General features: G+C 42.8%; 1 protein-coding gene across 1 annotated transcript in view; it reads left to right on the plus strand.

Moving 5' to 3' along the window:
- The first annotated feature begins 10,653 nt into the window (after positions 1 to 10,653).
- Positions 10,654 to 15,829, plus strand: part of ACTR5 (actin related protein 5) — a 138,065-nt gene continuing 132,889 nt past the window's right edge. Inside the window, exon 1 of the mRNA XM_086932264.1 lies at positions 10,654 to 11,125. Within this exon, the coding sequence (XP_086788390.1) occupies positions 10,763 to 11,125 (363 nt within the window). The 5' untranslated portion in view covers positions 10,654 to 10,762. The remainder of the gene's footprint in view (positions 11,126 to 15,829) is intronic.

Genomic DNA, 15,829 nt, shown 5'->3' on the forward strand with positions numbered 1-15,829 from the left:
TCAAAAACATCCAATTTCTTCTGTACCGCACGAAGGAATTTAACAAGCGCAGAACTCATCGGCAAATCTTCTGGGTTAAGACTTGCGATCAGTGCCTGTCTACATGTCCTTACACTACGCATGTTAAACATTCTTTTAATTGTAGTTTTCTTTCAATTTCCAGATCCGGGCAAAGACACAATAGGTGTAAGATGTTTTCTTCTCCTAGGTTACAAAGCCTGCATATGTTATTTCCTTGTGGTCTCTTCCATGGTGGTAAGTGGCATGTGCCTGGATAGAAGCCAAATCTGGCATTAATAAAAATTTGTTTATTTTTCTTAGACCATGCAGTTTCTAGATAGGTTTGAACCTTTTTTTCTTATATCCAGAGACAATTGACCATGCGTGGCTACGCTTGACCAGAATATCTTTATCCATAGTTAGTAAGTTTGTTTATTGTTTTTTTGAAGCTCTCCGACGTAATTGTGGTTTCCCAGATTGGTGTTATACCATCCAGATGAAGTGTTGTTTACAGTTGTTGCAACATTGTGACCGGATACTGATCCATTAGAAGGAGATTGTCTAGATAGAAAATCAGGCAATAACCCTGGGTCCTGAGATTTTCTATGACTGGTTTCAACATCTTGGTGGAACAGCAAGGGGCTGAAGACAGTCCGAATGGTAAAGTCCTGAACTCGTTAACCTGATCTCGCCACCTGAACTGGAGGTATTTGGGAAGAGGGAAAAAATGTGAACCGTCAAGTACATGTCCTAAATGCACCATCCAGTCGTCTGATCTCAGAAGATCGCACAAAAGGTGTATACCCTCCATCTTGAATTGGCGATACACTAGCCATTCATTGAACTCCATGAAGTTGATCACAGGGTCTGGCCCTCAACCCACTTCTCCACCAGAAAAGGTTGCTGAGAAACCCACGCGGGTGAAGGTAAGTAGGGAAAATTGCCTCCTTCTAGACCAGGTCCGCCACCTCCTTGTCTATCAAGGTGCCTGGTCTTCTGTAAAAATGAGTGGACGCAAAATATGGGCTGGAGAACCATAACATTCTATTTGGAAATGTATAGTTTGCAGAACCCATGCATCGGAGGTAAGAGTCTCCTAATTGTACAAAAACAAAGCCAAATGACCTTTTAATTTTAGTTGGGAGGAAGGGATAACACTCACCTTTTTTTGGGGTGGACTGGAATAGTCCCCTGGAGGTGCCTCTATGGTTGCAGCCTCTGTAGCCTCTCCTGGTGGGGAAGAATTTCCCAGAGCAGGACTGGTCCGGTTCTTTGTGGAAAACTTGAGCCCAGGGTGGGCTTGTGTGTAGAAACAGCCAGCTGAGCGCCCTCTCCCACGGCCGGCCCCAAAAAGATCTGAGGGTGGAAAATGTTCTTAATTGATGCTTGTGCCTTATCGTGAGAAGTAAATGTGGCTACAAACTGGCCTAGCTTTTTGATGAAAGACTACCCAAAAAGCCCTCCTTGTGCCCCTGCGCCTACCGTGACCAAATCCCCTAATTTGGGATCCACCTTTATTAACAAGGAGCTATGCCTCTCCGCTGATAGGGCACAATTAGCGCTCCCCAGGAAAATGGCTGTGTTGTGCGCCCAACCAGATAGAGACTCTGGGGAAAATGCTGTACCAAAAGCCTTAACCTCTTCCACCAGCTCCAAGATTTTTGTGAGGGGGACCTATGACATCCAACAATTTGTCCTGACAGGACTTCTATGTCTGTTGATACCTTTTTTGGGTCTCCAATATACTCCAATACTCCAATATCCAATATACTTCTGGAGGAAAGTAGCCATCCTAGTATCTATCTCAGGACTAAGGGCCACCTTGCCGGCTAGGGAGGGGCACAGCTCTAAGGTGTGCTTGCGCTTCCTTCTCTGGATGTTTCTGCAGTCGGCCTGCCACATAATTGTCTACCTTCACCGATGCGAATCAATCGGCAGAACGTGGATGTACTAAATCGTCAGGGTCCAGCATGTTCGGAGTATCTTCCATCTGGACGGCTGAGAGTGTGTCATATGAAAGGTCTGGAGAGGTTCCAGGACCTTGTGGGGCCTGCCTTATCGTTAGAATACCCATAGGAATCTTCATCCTGCCACATGGCAGTGAATGGGAAGAAGGCAGCTCAAGCGGCGCGCCAAAGGCATCTTCCCGTCATCTTCAGAAGGATCAGAGTGCACGAGGAAAGCCTTCTTCAATCTATCGAAGGCACTGAGGTCTATGGTAGGTCCGCTTTGCACTTGTGGGGTCGCAGCAGGAGATGGTGGGGATCTTGTAGAGCCCCAAATGTGTTAGATTGACCTTGGGACAGGTCTAAGGGCCCTGCATAAAATGTTTCCAGTAGCATCAGGCACCTTTCAAAGGGGCCCATGGCAGCTGCCACCACCATGTGAAAGAAGGCAAGGGAAGGAAAGTAATGGAGGATTCCTCTTGGCATTTCTGCATGGTAAATGTATGGCAACAAGGGTCACCCAATGAGTCAAATAGAGCTGAGGTGCAGTTCAGGGGACTCAGGCAGACATTGTCACGCAGAGCGCTCTAGGATCTTAGGTCTTGATTTAAGGCAGCCCTGGGGGCTAACTGTTGGCACTTAGTGATATCAGTATACAATGTATTGTGCAAATAAGCACTGTGGGGGGTCTATCCCCCCAGGCTATAACTCCCTCCAACTCAAACAGGGATGTGAATTACGGCTGCCTGGTCCAAGACACATAAGGACAAAGAACGTGAATGCTCTGACGGAGAATTCCTTACGTCAGTATACAGACCCTGCTCACCCGGGTGTCAGCCACTTTAATTACTGCTCTCACGAGCTAGTATACAGACCCTAGCAGGGTGTCAAGGGCTTCCAATTCGGTACAGGGAGGCAAAGGGCTCTACGGGAAGTCCGCTCCTCTACATCACTAAATATAGAATGAGCACGGCCCCCGTTCTGTAACGAGACCCGGTGCGCATGGCGGGCGAAATGCCTCACCACACTCATGTGGCCCTGTAACAGAGATTTAACGCACGCTGCGGAAGGAGCGATGTTGCATCCTCACGCGGGGGGATCTAAATTAGGGAACAAGCAGCCCAATAATACCGAAGCTTAAAGTCAACATGAGTAGTGTGAAAAGGTACTTAGATCTGCTGGAAGCAGGAAAGAAAGAGGAGGTTGACTAGCTCGCAGTTGGAAATATTGACTTAACCTTTGCCTTGATTGGCTGAACTTTGTTTTGAAGTCCATTCATGGTGTTTGATGGGAAATAATAATAATAATCAAAATATTAAGGTAGTTTAAAGTTGAATGCAGCTGGAATAAATAAAGGTAGAAAGTTTTGAGCTTAATCCTCGCCTCCGGTCCTGACATAGAATTAAAAGTATCTTTAAATATCTGTGTGTCTTCATCATCATTATATTTCATAGTCGAACTAAGGTAATTTGAGGGCAGTAAAATGGTCAAAATATCTAATTCATTAAAAACGCTGACAAGAAAAATAGTTTAGAGAGCAGTAAATGTAAATTAGAATTTGGTTACGTGTGTAATGGAAATTCCACTGCTATCTCGAACTCCATGAAAAACCGAGCCAGTTAGGAAGAGAGCAGTATAAAGGCGGGCCAAGGAGGGCGAAAGGCAGAAGAAGCAGCAGGCTAGATGTGGGCTCAAGGTGGGCCGAAGCATGTAGAAGGCAGCCCAATAGAGAAGTCGAAGCTGGAGGATGTCCTGAAGTCATCGGCATGAATAAGAGGACATGCCTACCAATGTGCATCTAGTCACAACGCGTTGTCAGCCTCCATAGAAAGTATACAGCCGCAACGCTTACGAGAAACAGCACAAAGTGGCAGTTGACTCATCACAGAGAAGTTCCTGAAGGAAGGTCCCTCAGAATGGCATGCGAGAAGTTGGACTGGACTGTGACAAGGGGTGAAAGTTAAACAATTAAGAAACTAGTAATAAGACACGCCTATTATAATATTGTCACAAATAATCCTTAGAGAACTAAGAAAAATGAGGTACCTATCTTGACAGTGAGCAGCAAGAAAAGAGAACTTGTTGCTCCCAGTCAAGAGTTAATAGACTTGCTAGGTTATGACTGGTTAATGTCTTTATGACATCATACTGTAGTTCTTTGTATGATGGGATATGTAATTTATCTTGGCTGAATTAAATGCGAGAAAAAAGGCATAATAGGAGCCCCCTGTCTTGTAATAAAATTGAGATTTCCAAGAACATTAAGTGCGCTCATAATGCCATTGCAAGATTGCCGCCCACTATGTTTAATTTATTTATTGCAAGCATATGTTTATCATGTTTAGGTGCAAGCATGTTTTCCTCTTCCTTCTTTTATTCTTATAATTTATTTTGAATATGCTGTTGAGTTTGTGCATAGGCTTTTTTGTGGTTGTGTGAGTGAACATAAGAACTAGTTAATGTGTAGATAAAGGAGTGACACAGTGCATGCAGGAGGACTTTTGAGTATCTGACTGAAAAAGACATGCAATGACAGCTGACTCAGTCGGGAGACTACTGTTTTTAGAGCCAAAAATTGGCATTATTTGAGCTATCTCCTACCTAAAAGTACCTATTTTTTAACGTTTGTCAATGGAAAAAATAATTTCCCATTTTTTTTTTGCTATCTTTCTCTTTCCTGTTTCCAAATGTGAGCATGTATGCTGAAGAGGATCTTTCATTTATAAGCTATGACAATATTTGTCAAGATTGCAAAGTGCTCATTCACATCCGAAAAAAAAGCAAAAAAACATGCAAATGCATCACCACAGTTATGTAAAATGTTTGTTACAGTTCGCATGCAAAATAAAGGGGCAGCTAATGGATATGCAAACTGATCTCATTAGACCAGCTGTCTTCAAACTGGGGAGCAGTGTTGTAGGTCTAGTTTATATTTCCCTTCACTTCCTCCTTGTTTACTATTGGAGTATACTACTGACGTGTAATGGAATGTTGCTCAAGTATTTATGTGACGTCACCTCCCTGCTGTTGGAGAGTGGCTTTCTTATTGAACCTGACAGCTCTTCCATTCCCTCTCCCCACAAGCTCGTCAAGTGGAATAAATACTTAAACCTTAATTTGTGTCACGCTTCTTATTTGGCAAGACACAACAAATTGGCGACGAGTTCGGGACGCGAATCATTCAGACGAGCTTGTGGAAGTGATGTTATTCGAGCAGCGTGCTCAAAGCTTAAAGGCAAGTTACGATTTGTCATTCTTCAAAAAAAGAAATATTTCATATTAATTCATTTAATTCTCCGTTATTTTCGTGGGGATGCTGAAGTCTTAGAGGACATTTCTTCATGCGTAAGGCAGTGTTCGGAAAAAGAATTTTCCTGAAGGTAAAGACCGTGACTGGCCAGGCTGATTCAAAGAAAATCTCAGACAAGTTACGAATACTGTTCAAGTCTTACAGCATTTTTCATGCGGTAAAGGTTCTTCAAATCGGTCTCTTTACAGAGCGTAATGGAGTTATTGTGAGGTTTTGCAGCAGCAAGTCAGTTACAGTTGACAGTTACGTCGGTTCAACTGTCACTTGTCAACCACCTCAGCTGTGCGGCAAGCGGTGACTCATCGCACACGTCATCACGCCATCAACGTGGGTTACGTGAAGCGTTTTTTTTTTTTTACTTAGATTAGTATCGGAGCTTCAAGCCTCACAAGACGCGGCGCGAAACCACAAGGTACTTTATATTTCATGTAGTAAATTCAGCGGAGAGTGATATTTTCATGTGGCTTCACCGAGTTTATTTAATTTTAAGGTTTTGGGAGTGGAAATTGGAACATTATATTATTTCAAGCAAAACAAGCATGTAGACAAGAAAAGAGTAATTGTCTTGTTTCGGTTTATCTTATGTTATTATAACCGAATTTCATAACCTTGTTGTCAACTCAATCTATACATACCTGGTAAATGTTTTTGAGTGTCACAAAGCAAATTGTTGACATACATATTTACATACTTGTTTACAAGTACATGTTACTTTCTAGTACAAAAATTTGATTTATATACATATAAGTTGCGTAAAAATAATACACTTTGCTATCATATGTTTATAAGAATACATGACTATAGGTACTACAGGTGATTCACAATTGAATATTTTATTAAGATAGAGACTGCAGACAGTAAACAAGAAGTTATGGCTAGTGAATCCAATTTCAATGCACCTCCATCCTTCCTAAATGAACCTGGCAAACCTGTCATGAAGTGGCGCAATTGGTACAGAGCGTTTGAAAATTATTTAGTAGCCATTAACTGTAAAAAATATGAACCAGAGCGGAAGATGGCCATTCTTTTTGGACTTTTAGGTAACGCTGGTCAAGAAATCTTTGACAGTTTGCCCGAATATGAACCTGACCCAGGCCAATTCATTCCTCTTGATGAGTTTCAAGAAGCAGTCAAAAGACTAGAGAGGCAATTTGATGAAGAGGAAAATATTATGGTGGGCAGACACCGTTTTGCCATGAGGAAACAAAAGGAAGACGAAAATGTGGAGGAGTACATAGCCAGTTTAAGGGTTCTGGCTACCAAATGTGATTACCAAAACAGAGTTGATGAATATATTCGTGACCAATTTGTTTTTCACTGTTATGAGCGTAAAATTCAGGAACGTTTGTTGGCATGCAAAAGACCTACCCTTTCTGAGGCTATCGATATCGCAAAAGGCATAGAAAGTTCATTGGAGGGATCTAAAGAGTTGGCAAGAATGAACAGTTCAAGTTCCAACATAAGTTTTGTGAATGATAGAAAGAAAAGGGAGACCTTTTCGAGTAATAAGTTAAAAAATAATCCAAATGTTAACACATCCCAATTTGTATGTTTTAGATGTGGTTCTCGAAATCACAAGGTTGACTCGCTGAATTGTCCAGCTATCGGAAAGAAATGCACAAGGTGTCAGAAGGTAGGGCATTTTGCCGGTGTTTGTGGCACGTTTGGACAGAAAAGATTCATTCCTACAAAAGTAAGTAATGTTGAGGAATTTGATGAGAACATGTGTTCTAACATTGTGTTAATGGTTGATGACGATTACAAAAGTATCAAAGGTCCTTTAGGCACAGCTCATGTTGGCGAAATTCAACTTAATATCACGGCTGACTCTGGTTCGCCGATAACTATTATCTCAGACAAAAAGTTTTTCCAGCATTGGCCACACGTAGATTTATTGTCATCCGACGTGAACCCAAAAGCATTCGGTGAGAGTGACATCAACATGTTTGGTTACTTTGAAGATATTATGAATATCAAAGGAAGGTGTGTTAAGAATAAAATTTATGTAGCCTAACGTGGTAGAGACATTGTTGGGTAGAGGGATCTGGCTAAGTTAAAAATAAGTTTAAAACCTGGAGCAGATGACCCCATCGTACTTGATGATGGTTTTGTATCAAGTATTGATGTATCTTCGATAACGCCCAACAATGATGATGTCTCTACAATTCTAAGTAAATATGAGTCTCTATTCGAAGATCGCATAGGATGCGTAAAAGGTTCTGTTCATAAAATCATTCTTAAAAATGATGCCATCCCTGTCAGACATAAAGTTAAATCTTTACAGTTGTCTGTTAAATATGAGTTACAAATGTTATTGGACAAACTTGTAAATGAAGGTGTAATAGAACCAGCTGATTCAACTGAGTGGATTTCTGGAATTGTATTAATTAAGAAGAAAAATGTTGAGTACCGTCTGTGCGCAGATTTGAGATCGTTTAACAAGAATATATTGGTGGATTGTTTCCCTCTGCCCAAAATTCAGGCAATATTAGCTGCAACTGCAGGTTCTAAATATTTTTCGCTCATCGATCTCAATTCGGCGTACCACCAGATCAGGCTTGATGATGATTCTAAGAAATTGACCACATTTATCACTCCTGTAGGCGCCTTCAGGTATATACGTTTACCTTTCGGCCTAGCATCTTCTGCTAGTGTCTTCCAAAAGCTCATGGAGAATATGTTCGGAGGTATGACTGGGGTCCAGAAATTCCAGGACGACATCCTCATCCATGCAAGTACCGTAAGAGATCACAACGCTATTTTAGATTCAGTACTTGGTAAGTTGCAAAAAAAGGGAATGACAGTTTCAAAGAACAAATGTGAAATTCTTTAGTCCGAAATAGAATACTTGGGTCATGTTCTCAGTCAGAATGGCATCAAACCTAAAATGAATTTAGTACAGGCGATTTCTGATGCACCCAGACCAGAAGATAAAGACTCTCTGGGATGATTTTTAGGTCTCAGTGAGTATTACTCAAGATTTATTGAAAACTATTCCAACATGGTTGAACCATTGAAAGCTCTATTACATAAAGGACAACAATTTGTATGGGAGAGTCAACAAGATCAGTCCTTTCTGATATCAAAAATGCCATATTAAATGCTACCACTTTAAAACTATTTGATACTAAAAGGGTCGAACATTATCACCGTAGATGCCTGTTCGGTGGGCATAGGAGCGGTTTTCACTCAGAAAGTTGATAAGAATGTGCATACAGTAGTTTTTATTTCACGCAGGTTGTCTAGCACGGAGACAAATTAAAGCACCATCAAAAGGGAAGCCCTTGCATGTGTCTGGGCTGTAGTTAAACTTAAAATGTATTTATGGGGCAAGAATTTCGAGTTGGTAACTGATCACAAACCTCTCACGTACATGTTTGATGGTTACGGTAGAGGAAATGGGAAGGCTTCAGCCAGATTAGTGAGACTACTGGCCAAATTACAAGAATATAATTTCTCTATTAGACATATTGCAGGCAAAGATAATGTCAGAGCCGATTTTCTTTCCAGGCTACCCACTCCTAGTCCAGAATGCACAGGTGAGGATGAGACTGAATGTGCAGTATCTAGTATAGAAAGCTTTCAATGTGTGAACAATATAATAACCGGAAAAAGAATGGATGAAAGCCATGAGTTCAGAACTAATATTGAAAAAGGTTAAAAGCTACATGTCTACTACTTGGCCCCCAGTTCGGAATCTATCTGCCGATTTAAAAGTAATGTTACATGTATCTAATGAGTTAAGTATCGTTAAAGGGTACCTCATGAGAGGTGATTTGCTTATTCCCCCTTCCAAAATCAGAAATCAATTAATTGCAATTGCACACAGTTCACACTTAGGATCTACCATGACTAAGAAAAGTTTGAAAGAACAATATTGGTGGCCTCAAATGGATCTCGATGTTAACTTATTTGTTGACAGGTGCAATGTCGGTGTTAAATCAGACAAACATTGGAAACCTTGAGTTCAAGAGATGCGTCTTGTATCAATCCCTAGTTCTTCATGGTATAAGATAGCAATTCACATGGCTGGCCCCTTTCAAATTTTAGAGCAGGATGCAAGGTTTTTGATAGCTGTAAGTGACTACTACAGTAAATGGATATATGACAAATTTGTACATACTATTGACTCAGATGCAGTCACTGACTTTCTGGATACTTGTTTCGCAATTGAGGGCAGTCCCCGCATCATGGTATCAGACAACGGGAAGCAACTAACATCAAACAAAATGACTGCCTTTCTGGACCATCACTGCATTCGGCAAGAGAAAACTCCTTTGTATTCACCTAAGTCCAACTGTCAAATCGAAAAAGTGAATCGTTTTCTCAAGGATGGCATACAATTAGCTGTGTCTTCAAGAATTCCAGTGAAGAGGTTCATCAAAGAAAGAGTATTTGCATACAATACAACTCTGAACAGCGTTACAGGTTTTTCACCGTTTTTTCTAATGAGAGGAAGAAGGTGTGACAATAAAACAGTGCCATAGCTCACGTGTTTCGAGAATGCTTTACCGACCACTGTTGATATCAGTGATGAACATCTCGGAGTCAGGAAGAATATTGTTGACTGCCAAGTGAAAGCCAAAGGATATAACGACAATGTACAAAGAGCTATTTACAAAGATTTCTTCAAGGGAGTTAAAAAACCTAACAATCAGCTTAAAGGGGAGTCTAAATATTTAAACCCAGAAGAGATTGTCGATGTTTCAGATAGCGCAATCTGTCTTAAGCATCTGGGATGGCCCAACAAGAGTGATGCTATAAAATTAAAGAAACATCAAGTTGAGTTATGGTTTAAAGGTATGAATGACAAAGCTGTTTTGAAAATGAATTTTCGTGGCTTGACATATATAGGTGAAGTAGACCATGGCCAAGAGAAGCATCATGCTTTTTTTAGGTGATAAATGGGGCAGTAAGCCACTTTGAAATGGGACATGACTAACATGTTTTGTCATTTATATCCTGACTGGGAATGTGTGTAAAAGGGGTATTAGAACTGCGATTTTTTAAAAAATGTTTAGATATATTTTAACATGCCGTTTTTAACAGAATAATTGGGAATAATTGGGGGGGAGTTTAAGACAGGGGGCGCAACATTAAGAAGTTTGAAGACCACTGCATTAGGCTACCGGGGAAGCGGCCATAGGCTCCGCCCTCTAGTTTTGAAACTGCCGGGTTTCTAAGAGAGAACAGAAAATAGACAAACAGAATGACTCAAGAATTCTGCATGGCCCAAATCACAACATCGTGCGTTTCCATACTCTGAGTCCCTTTGGTATAAACGATTTGCCTTATATTGGTTATGTTCGAATACTATCATTTGAGTCCTCTTTCTTTGTTCATGCCTACGGGTATCTAGAGCTGTCATTCTTAAAGCGTGTTCTATAGTCCGTCTTCTCTCCACCTGTATCCAAGGCTGTTGCTAGGATGCTTCGCCCCCAGTGCTGGTGATGCCGAAAAGCTAGTATCGTTTTGCCCCACGTTTGTCTTGTTTTCCCACAGCAAGATGGCGGAGACGTCTTGCAATGTCTTCTCTTTCAAAGATGCCCAGGCGGTTCCAGACCCGGTGCTGGAGCCGGATCCCGCCGTGCGGAGCCCGCGACCCGTGCCGCTGGTGCTTGATAATGGTTCATTCCAGGCGCGGGCGGGCTGGGCTTGCTCAGCCGAGCCCCGATTGATCTTCCGAGCGCTGGCTGCTCGCAGCCGTGGCGCTTCCCGCTGCCAGACTCTGATCGGCAACGACATGGCTAGTCTGGAGCCGTATCGATGGCTGCTGCGGACCCCGTTTGAGAGAAACTTGCCGCTCAACCTGGAGCTACAGGAGCTGTTGCTGGACCACGTGTTTCAAAAGCTGGGCGTATGCGGACAGGTGCGCATGTGTGGAGAGATTTTGGAAGAGTCCCTTACTTGGGGAGAGGGGTATGGGATAGGAATCCCGGAGAAATGCACTGCATTAACTCGCTAGGCCAAGTCTCTCAGAGGGTGACTTGCTGGGTGTAGAATTGAAGATGAACATTTCAATGTAGGTTGAAATAAGTTTATTCCAGGAACGAGCAGGTACACCACCTGACATGTATAGTCAGTTAGCATCAACTGAATCAAAGCAGCACATATATGTCATAAATGGAACACAGTACACAAGGTTCCATAGAATGTAGAATGTGCACAGTTAAAGGTGTATTACATATTCACAACATAACACATCCCCCTTTCACGCCTAGAATTCCTGTGGGTATTATATACTTCCTGACTGGCACCACTAGACTCAAGATCACTTTGAACAGTCAAACTACTGGAAGCATCTTGATTAACTAACCCAGACACACTTGGAACAGTTAAATTAGAGCTAACAACATCTTCATTGGTGACATCCATATTAGATGACTCAGAAGAACTTGAGCACATCAGGTCCTCCAAATCAAACAAATTAGTAGATTTGTTAAAAGAAGTCAAGGAAGTAGAACGAAACAAATCTGGAGATTTGTTAAGAGGAAATTAATTAATTAGTCTGTCCCTGTGGAAGGGTATGCTCAGATGTGAGTCCCTTGCTCACTGCACCATCAGGATTCAAGCAAGCCGGGCCGAAGACGGCTGTAATGCCAGAAACCGGTCCCCGGAAGCTTGTTTCTTTTCCAGTAAAAGAATTGGCTTGGTAGTTTGGTCTGCCCTGTTCCCATGATGCACTGGGCCAGGGACAGACTCATTTGCATGTAGCCTGGTTCTGAGCTGGGATGGTGCAGTGAGCTAAAAAACGGTGATGGATTAAGCCCTGATCTGTTGACTGGGTAGGAGTGTTCTGCTTTATTCAGATACTCTGTCCATCACCACCCCCTTTTCTGAACCCTATAGACCTGTCATTTATAAAGCAACTTGGAAGATTGGAACCATTAACATGGACCCGGCTGATGGTACGGAACTGTTGGGCCTATCTATTTAGAGCTGCTCCGGGACTATATTTACTGGTGTTTTATGCTATAGACCTCCAGGGTCTTTTTGTGCTCAGCAGCAAAAATTGCTACTAGCTACCCTCGCTATCATGGCAGCTACCCACCACAAGCTGATCATTTTAGGGGACTTTAACCTTTGGCTAAATGGTTCCTTAGACCTAGGCTTAGTAAATCTGCTTCACTCTTGCGAAAGCTTTGGTCTTTTTCAGCAAGTCAAAGAATCTACTCACAAGGCGGGGCACCTCCTTGATTTGGTGTTCACTGTTCCAGACCTGTTGGTTATGGGGGAAATCTTGCCTATGGACTGGACAGATCATTCCCTCGTCAAATTTTATGTCAAAATCAAGGGTTCCCAGACTAGGGCTCCACAGGTAATTAAGGAGTTTTTTGTGCAGAGACTGGAAGGCTCTTGCTCGAGTGAAGTCCTCTGACTTGGTGTTTAAAGTTGGAGAGTGTTTTGCTTTGGATAAGCAAGTGGAGGAGAACTATGCCTCACTGCGCAGAAATTATGGTGTCACTGGAGTCTCATGCCCCCCTTAAAGTACGTAGTTACAAGGGAAAAACCTCTGCCCCTTGGTTTAATGACACGCTGAAAAACTTGAAGCTGGGTTGTAAACAAGCGGAGAGAAGTTGGAGGCGTGAATATGAGGAATCTAACAGGCTGCAGTGGAAGAATAAAATCTTGGAATATAAGAGTCTGATCAGGAAATCTAAGGCAGACTACTTTTCGTCCTTGATTTGTAATGCTACCAACAGCTCTAGGAGTATTTTTAACATACTAAATAGTCTTACCAGCCCAGAGTGTGCTAAGAACTCCATTGTCCCGTCTCAGGAACTTTGTGAGAATCTTGCCAAATTCTTCAAGGAGGAAATCGAGTTAATCATTGAGGATTTGGAGGACTCTTCTGAGATCGGCGGCCCCTTGCCCACCGGACACGGGTTTCCGGTAGATAAGACTAATGATCCAGTTTGGCCCCTGGGTGAACTTTTACTAGAGCTCCCACTTCTGACGAAAGAAACCTTTAGTGGGCTGGCACAGGGGATTTCCTCTGGATCTCTTTTGGACCCCGTGCCATGCACGATTTGGAAGGAGTATGTGGAGGAACTATTTCCGACTCTCCGCCTAATTTGTAATCAATCTCTTGCCACTGGTATTGTTCCAGCCCAGTGGAAGCAGGCTGTGATATCTCCCCTGTTGAAGAAGCCTTCTTTAGACCCTGAATCTTCCAAAAATTACAAACCAATCTCCTTGCTGCCTTTCCCAGCCAAAATTGTTGAGCGTATGGTCAGTTTAACTCTCTCAAAACATCTGGAACAGCATCACTTATTAGAGGGCGATCAATTTGGCTTCCGGCCGGCTCATGGGACCGAAACGGCTTTGGTCACCGCCGTGGACGAGCTTCAAAGGCGTGCAGACAGGGGACAGGCAGCGGTTTTGATTCTGCTTGACATGTCTGCCGCCTTTGATACGGTAAACCATGATATCTTACTGGACCGTTTAAGTGATGCTGGTGTGAGAGGTAGTGCTCTGCTGTGGTTCGGTCATTCTTGCAGGACAGACAGCAGGGGGTGTCCTTGCCCCCTTTTCAATCTGTGTTTTCTCATGTTCCACACGGGGTGCCACAGGGATCAGCAATTAGCCCCATCCCCTTCAACCTATATCTAAGACCTCTGATCTCGCTTATTAAAGCCTATAAAATCCAGATAATAAACTACACGGATGACACACAGATGATCCTCTCCTTTGAGGGAGAGGAATCGACTCCTGTGGAGGTATTCCACAATTGTCTGCGGGATACGTCACGCTGGCTGAAGAACAATTCTCTTCAATTCAACGCTGGGAAGACAGAGGTGCTTTTTAGCGCTGGGAATAAGATCTCCCGTCCTTTTCCAGAGAATTTTTGCCCCCCTGAGACAACGACCAAAGTGCGGCCAGTGGAATCAGTCCGCAACTTAGGGGTTATGCTTTACCAGAAGCTTAGCATGTTAAAAAACGACCTCCTGCTGCTTTGCTATCCTGCGGTCTTTGCGGAAGATCCTGCCATTACTTTCACTTCAGGCGCGCGCCCAAGTGGCAAGGTGTACTATCCTTAGCAGGTTAGATTATTGTAATGCCCTACTATTGGAGTCCCATGGCTTCTTGTTGGATAGGCTTCAAAGAGTGCAATCAGCGGCCGCTAGGTTGGTCCTGGGGCTTCCTAGGAGAGCACATGCGCCGGCAGCCCTGGCGAAACTTCATTGGCTCCCGGTGAGATACAGGGTACAATTTAAGGCCCTCTGCCTCGTTTTCAAGGCTCTCCATGGAATAGGTCCTCTACCCCTGCAATCTAAATTTGCCTGGTATACCCCAGCCAGGCGGCTTCGCTCTTCAGCGGCTAGGCTGGTGAGAGTGCCTAGGTTTAGGAAGGTTAGATCAGGGGGTAGATCTTTTGAGGTGGCGCTGCCAAATTATGGAATCTGCTCCCGTGCGAGATTGGGCAAATTGGGGAGCTTCTCCCCTTTAGGAAAAAGGTTAAAACCTGGCTTTTTCCCAAGTAATGTAATCTCACTGTCCTGTTCCTGTCCCGTGCGACTCTCGTCCGTCCTTTTTTGAGCCACCAGCGCCAGGATGCCTGCAAGGTGATAGTGCGCTTTATAAGACTAATAAATAAATAATAAATGTTCGGCACCTCCACTATTTTAGCCACCACATCTCTCCCGAACCCTTGAATCGAAGCACATTCCCAGGTCAAAAGTAAAAAGGTGGCCTAGGCCCACTGCATTGTGCACAGCGCGCCTCCCTCGTTGGCTTATCCTGTTCAATAGCCTAGGGGGTCACATAAGTGCGATGCAGGAAGTTAAAATGAAGTAATTTAAAACTATGGTTTCAAAACACACTCCTCACCAATCCACATGCTCACAAAGTAGTCCTAGGTTAGTAATATTTAAATGCATCATACGCTTTTATTTTACTTTAAATTAATTTTATTTAGTAAACTTTAATAAATGTCCCCATATGTTTATCTTAGGAGATCACAGCCTGAATGATTGACATTTCCACCAGAATGTAGAAAGTGAGCAGTAGTAACTTTACAGGTGTAGATTCAGTTGTCAGAGTCGAAATCCTCTGGTTTCAAAGGTGGAGAGTCTTAAGTCTACACCTAGGTGTAATTGTCCACTCGGAAATGGTGAATGGCAAAATTGTGGAGATTTACAATAGGTGTAAGAGTAGATGTCCACCTGATAGCGAAAGGCTAAAAAGGGTAATAACTCCAGTTTTTTGCCCATCAATGAGGATGATTCAGGTATCACTAGTCCTTGGAAATAGGAAAACCCTTACCTATTGGTTTCGGAAATCCAGGCAATTTTGTAACCCTTGTTCTGAATCAGGTATTCTTGAAAATGTGCGATATTCAATGTTGTTTCCTCTTGACAAACCGTTTTCTATTGTGTGACTATTAATGTATATTAATCTATTGGAATGTCCTTCTTCCCTTACCTTTCCCTTTCCTCTTTCCCTGGCTCTTTACAGCTCACTTGGCTTCTGATAACACTTGTCTTTCTTTTTTCCATACTACTATAATTTCTTACTGTCCTCTTCTTTTATACAGTGATTATTTCTTCCCGTTCTCTTCTCCCCTTTCTAC

The sequence above is a fragment of the Lissotriton vulgaris genome, chromosome 7 (genome assembly GCF_964263255.1).
Source record: "Lissotriton vulgaris chromosome 7, aLisVul1.2, whole genome shotgun sequence".
Lineage (NCBI taxonomy): Eukaryota > Metazoa > Chordata > Amphibia > Caudata > Salamandridae > Lissotriton > Lissotriton vulgaris.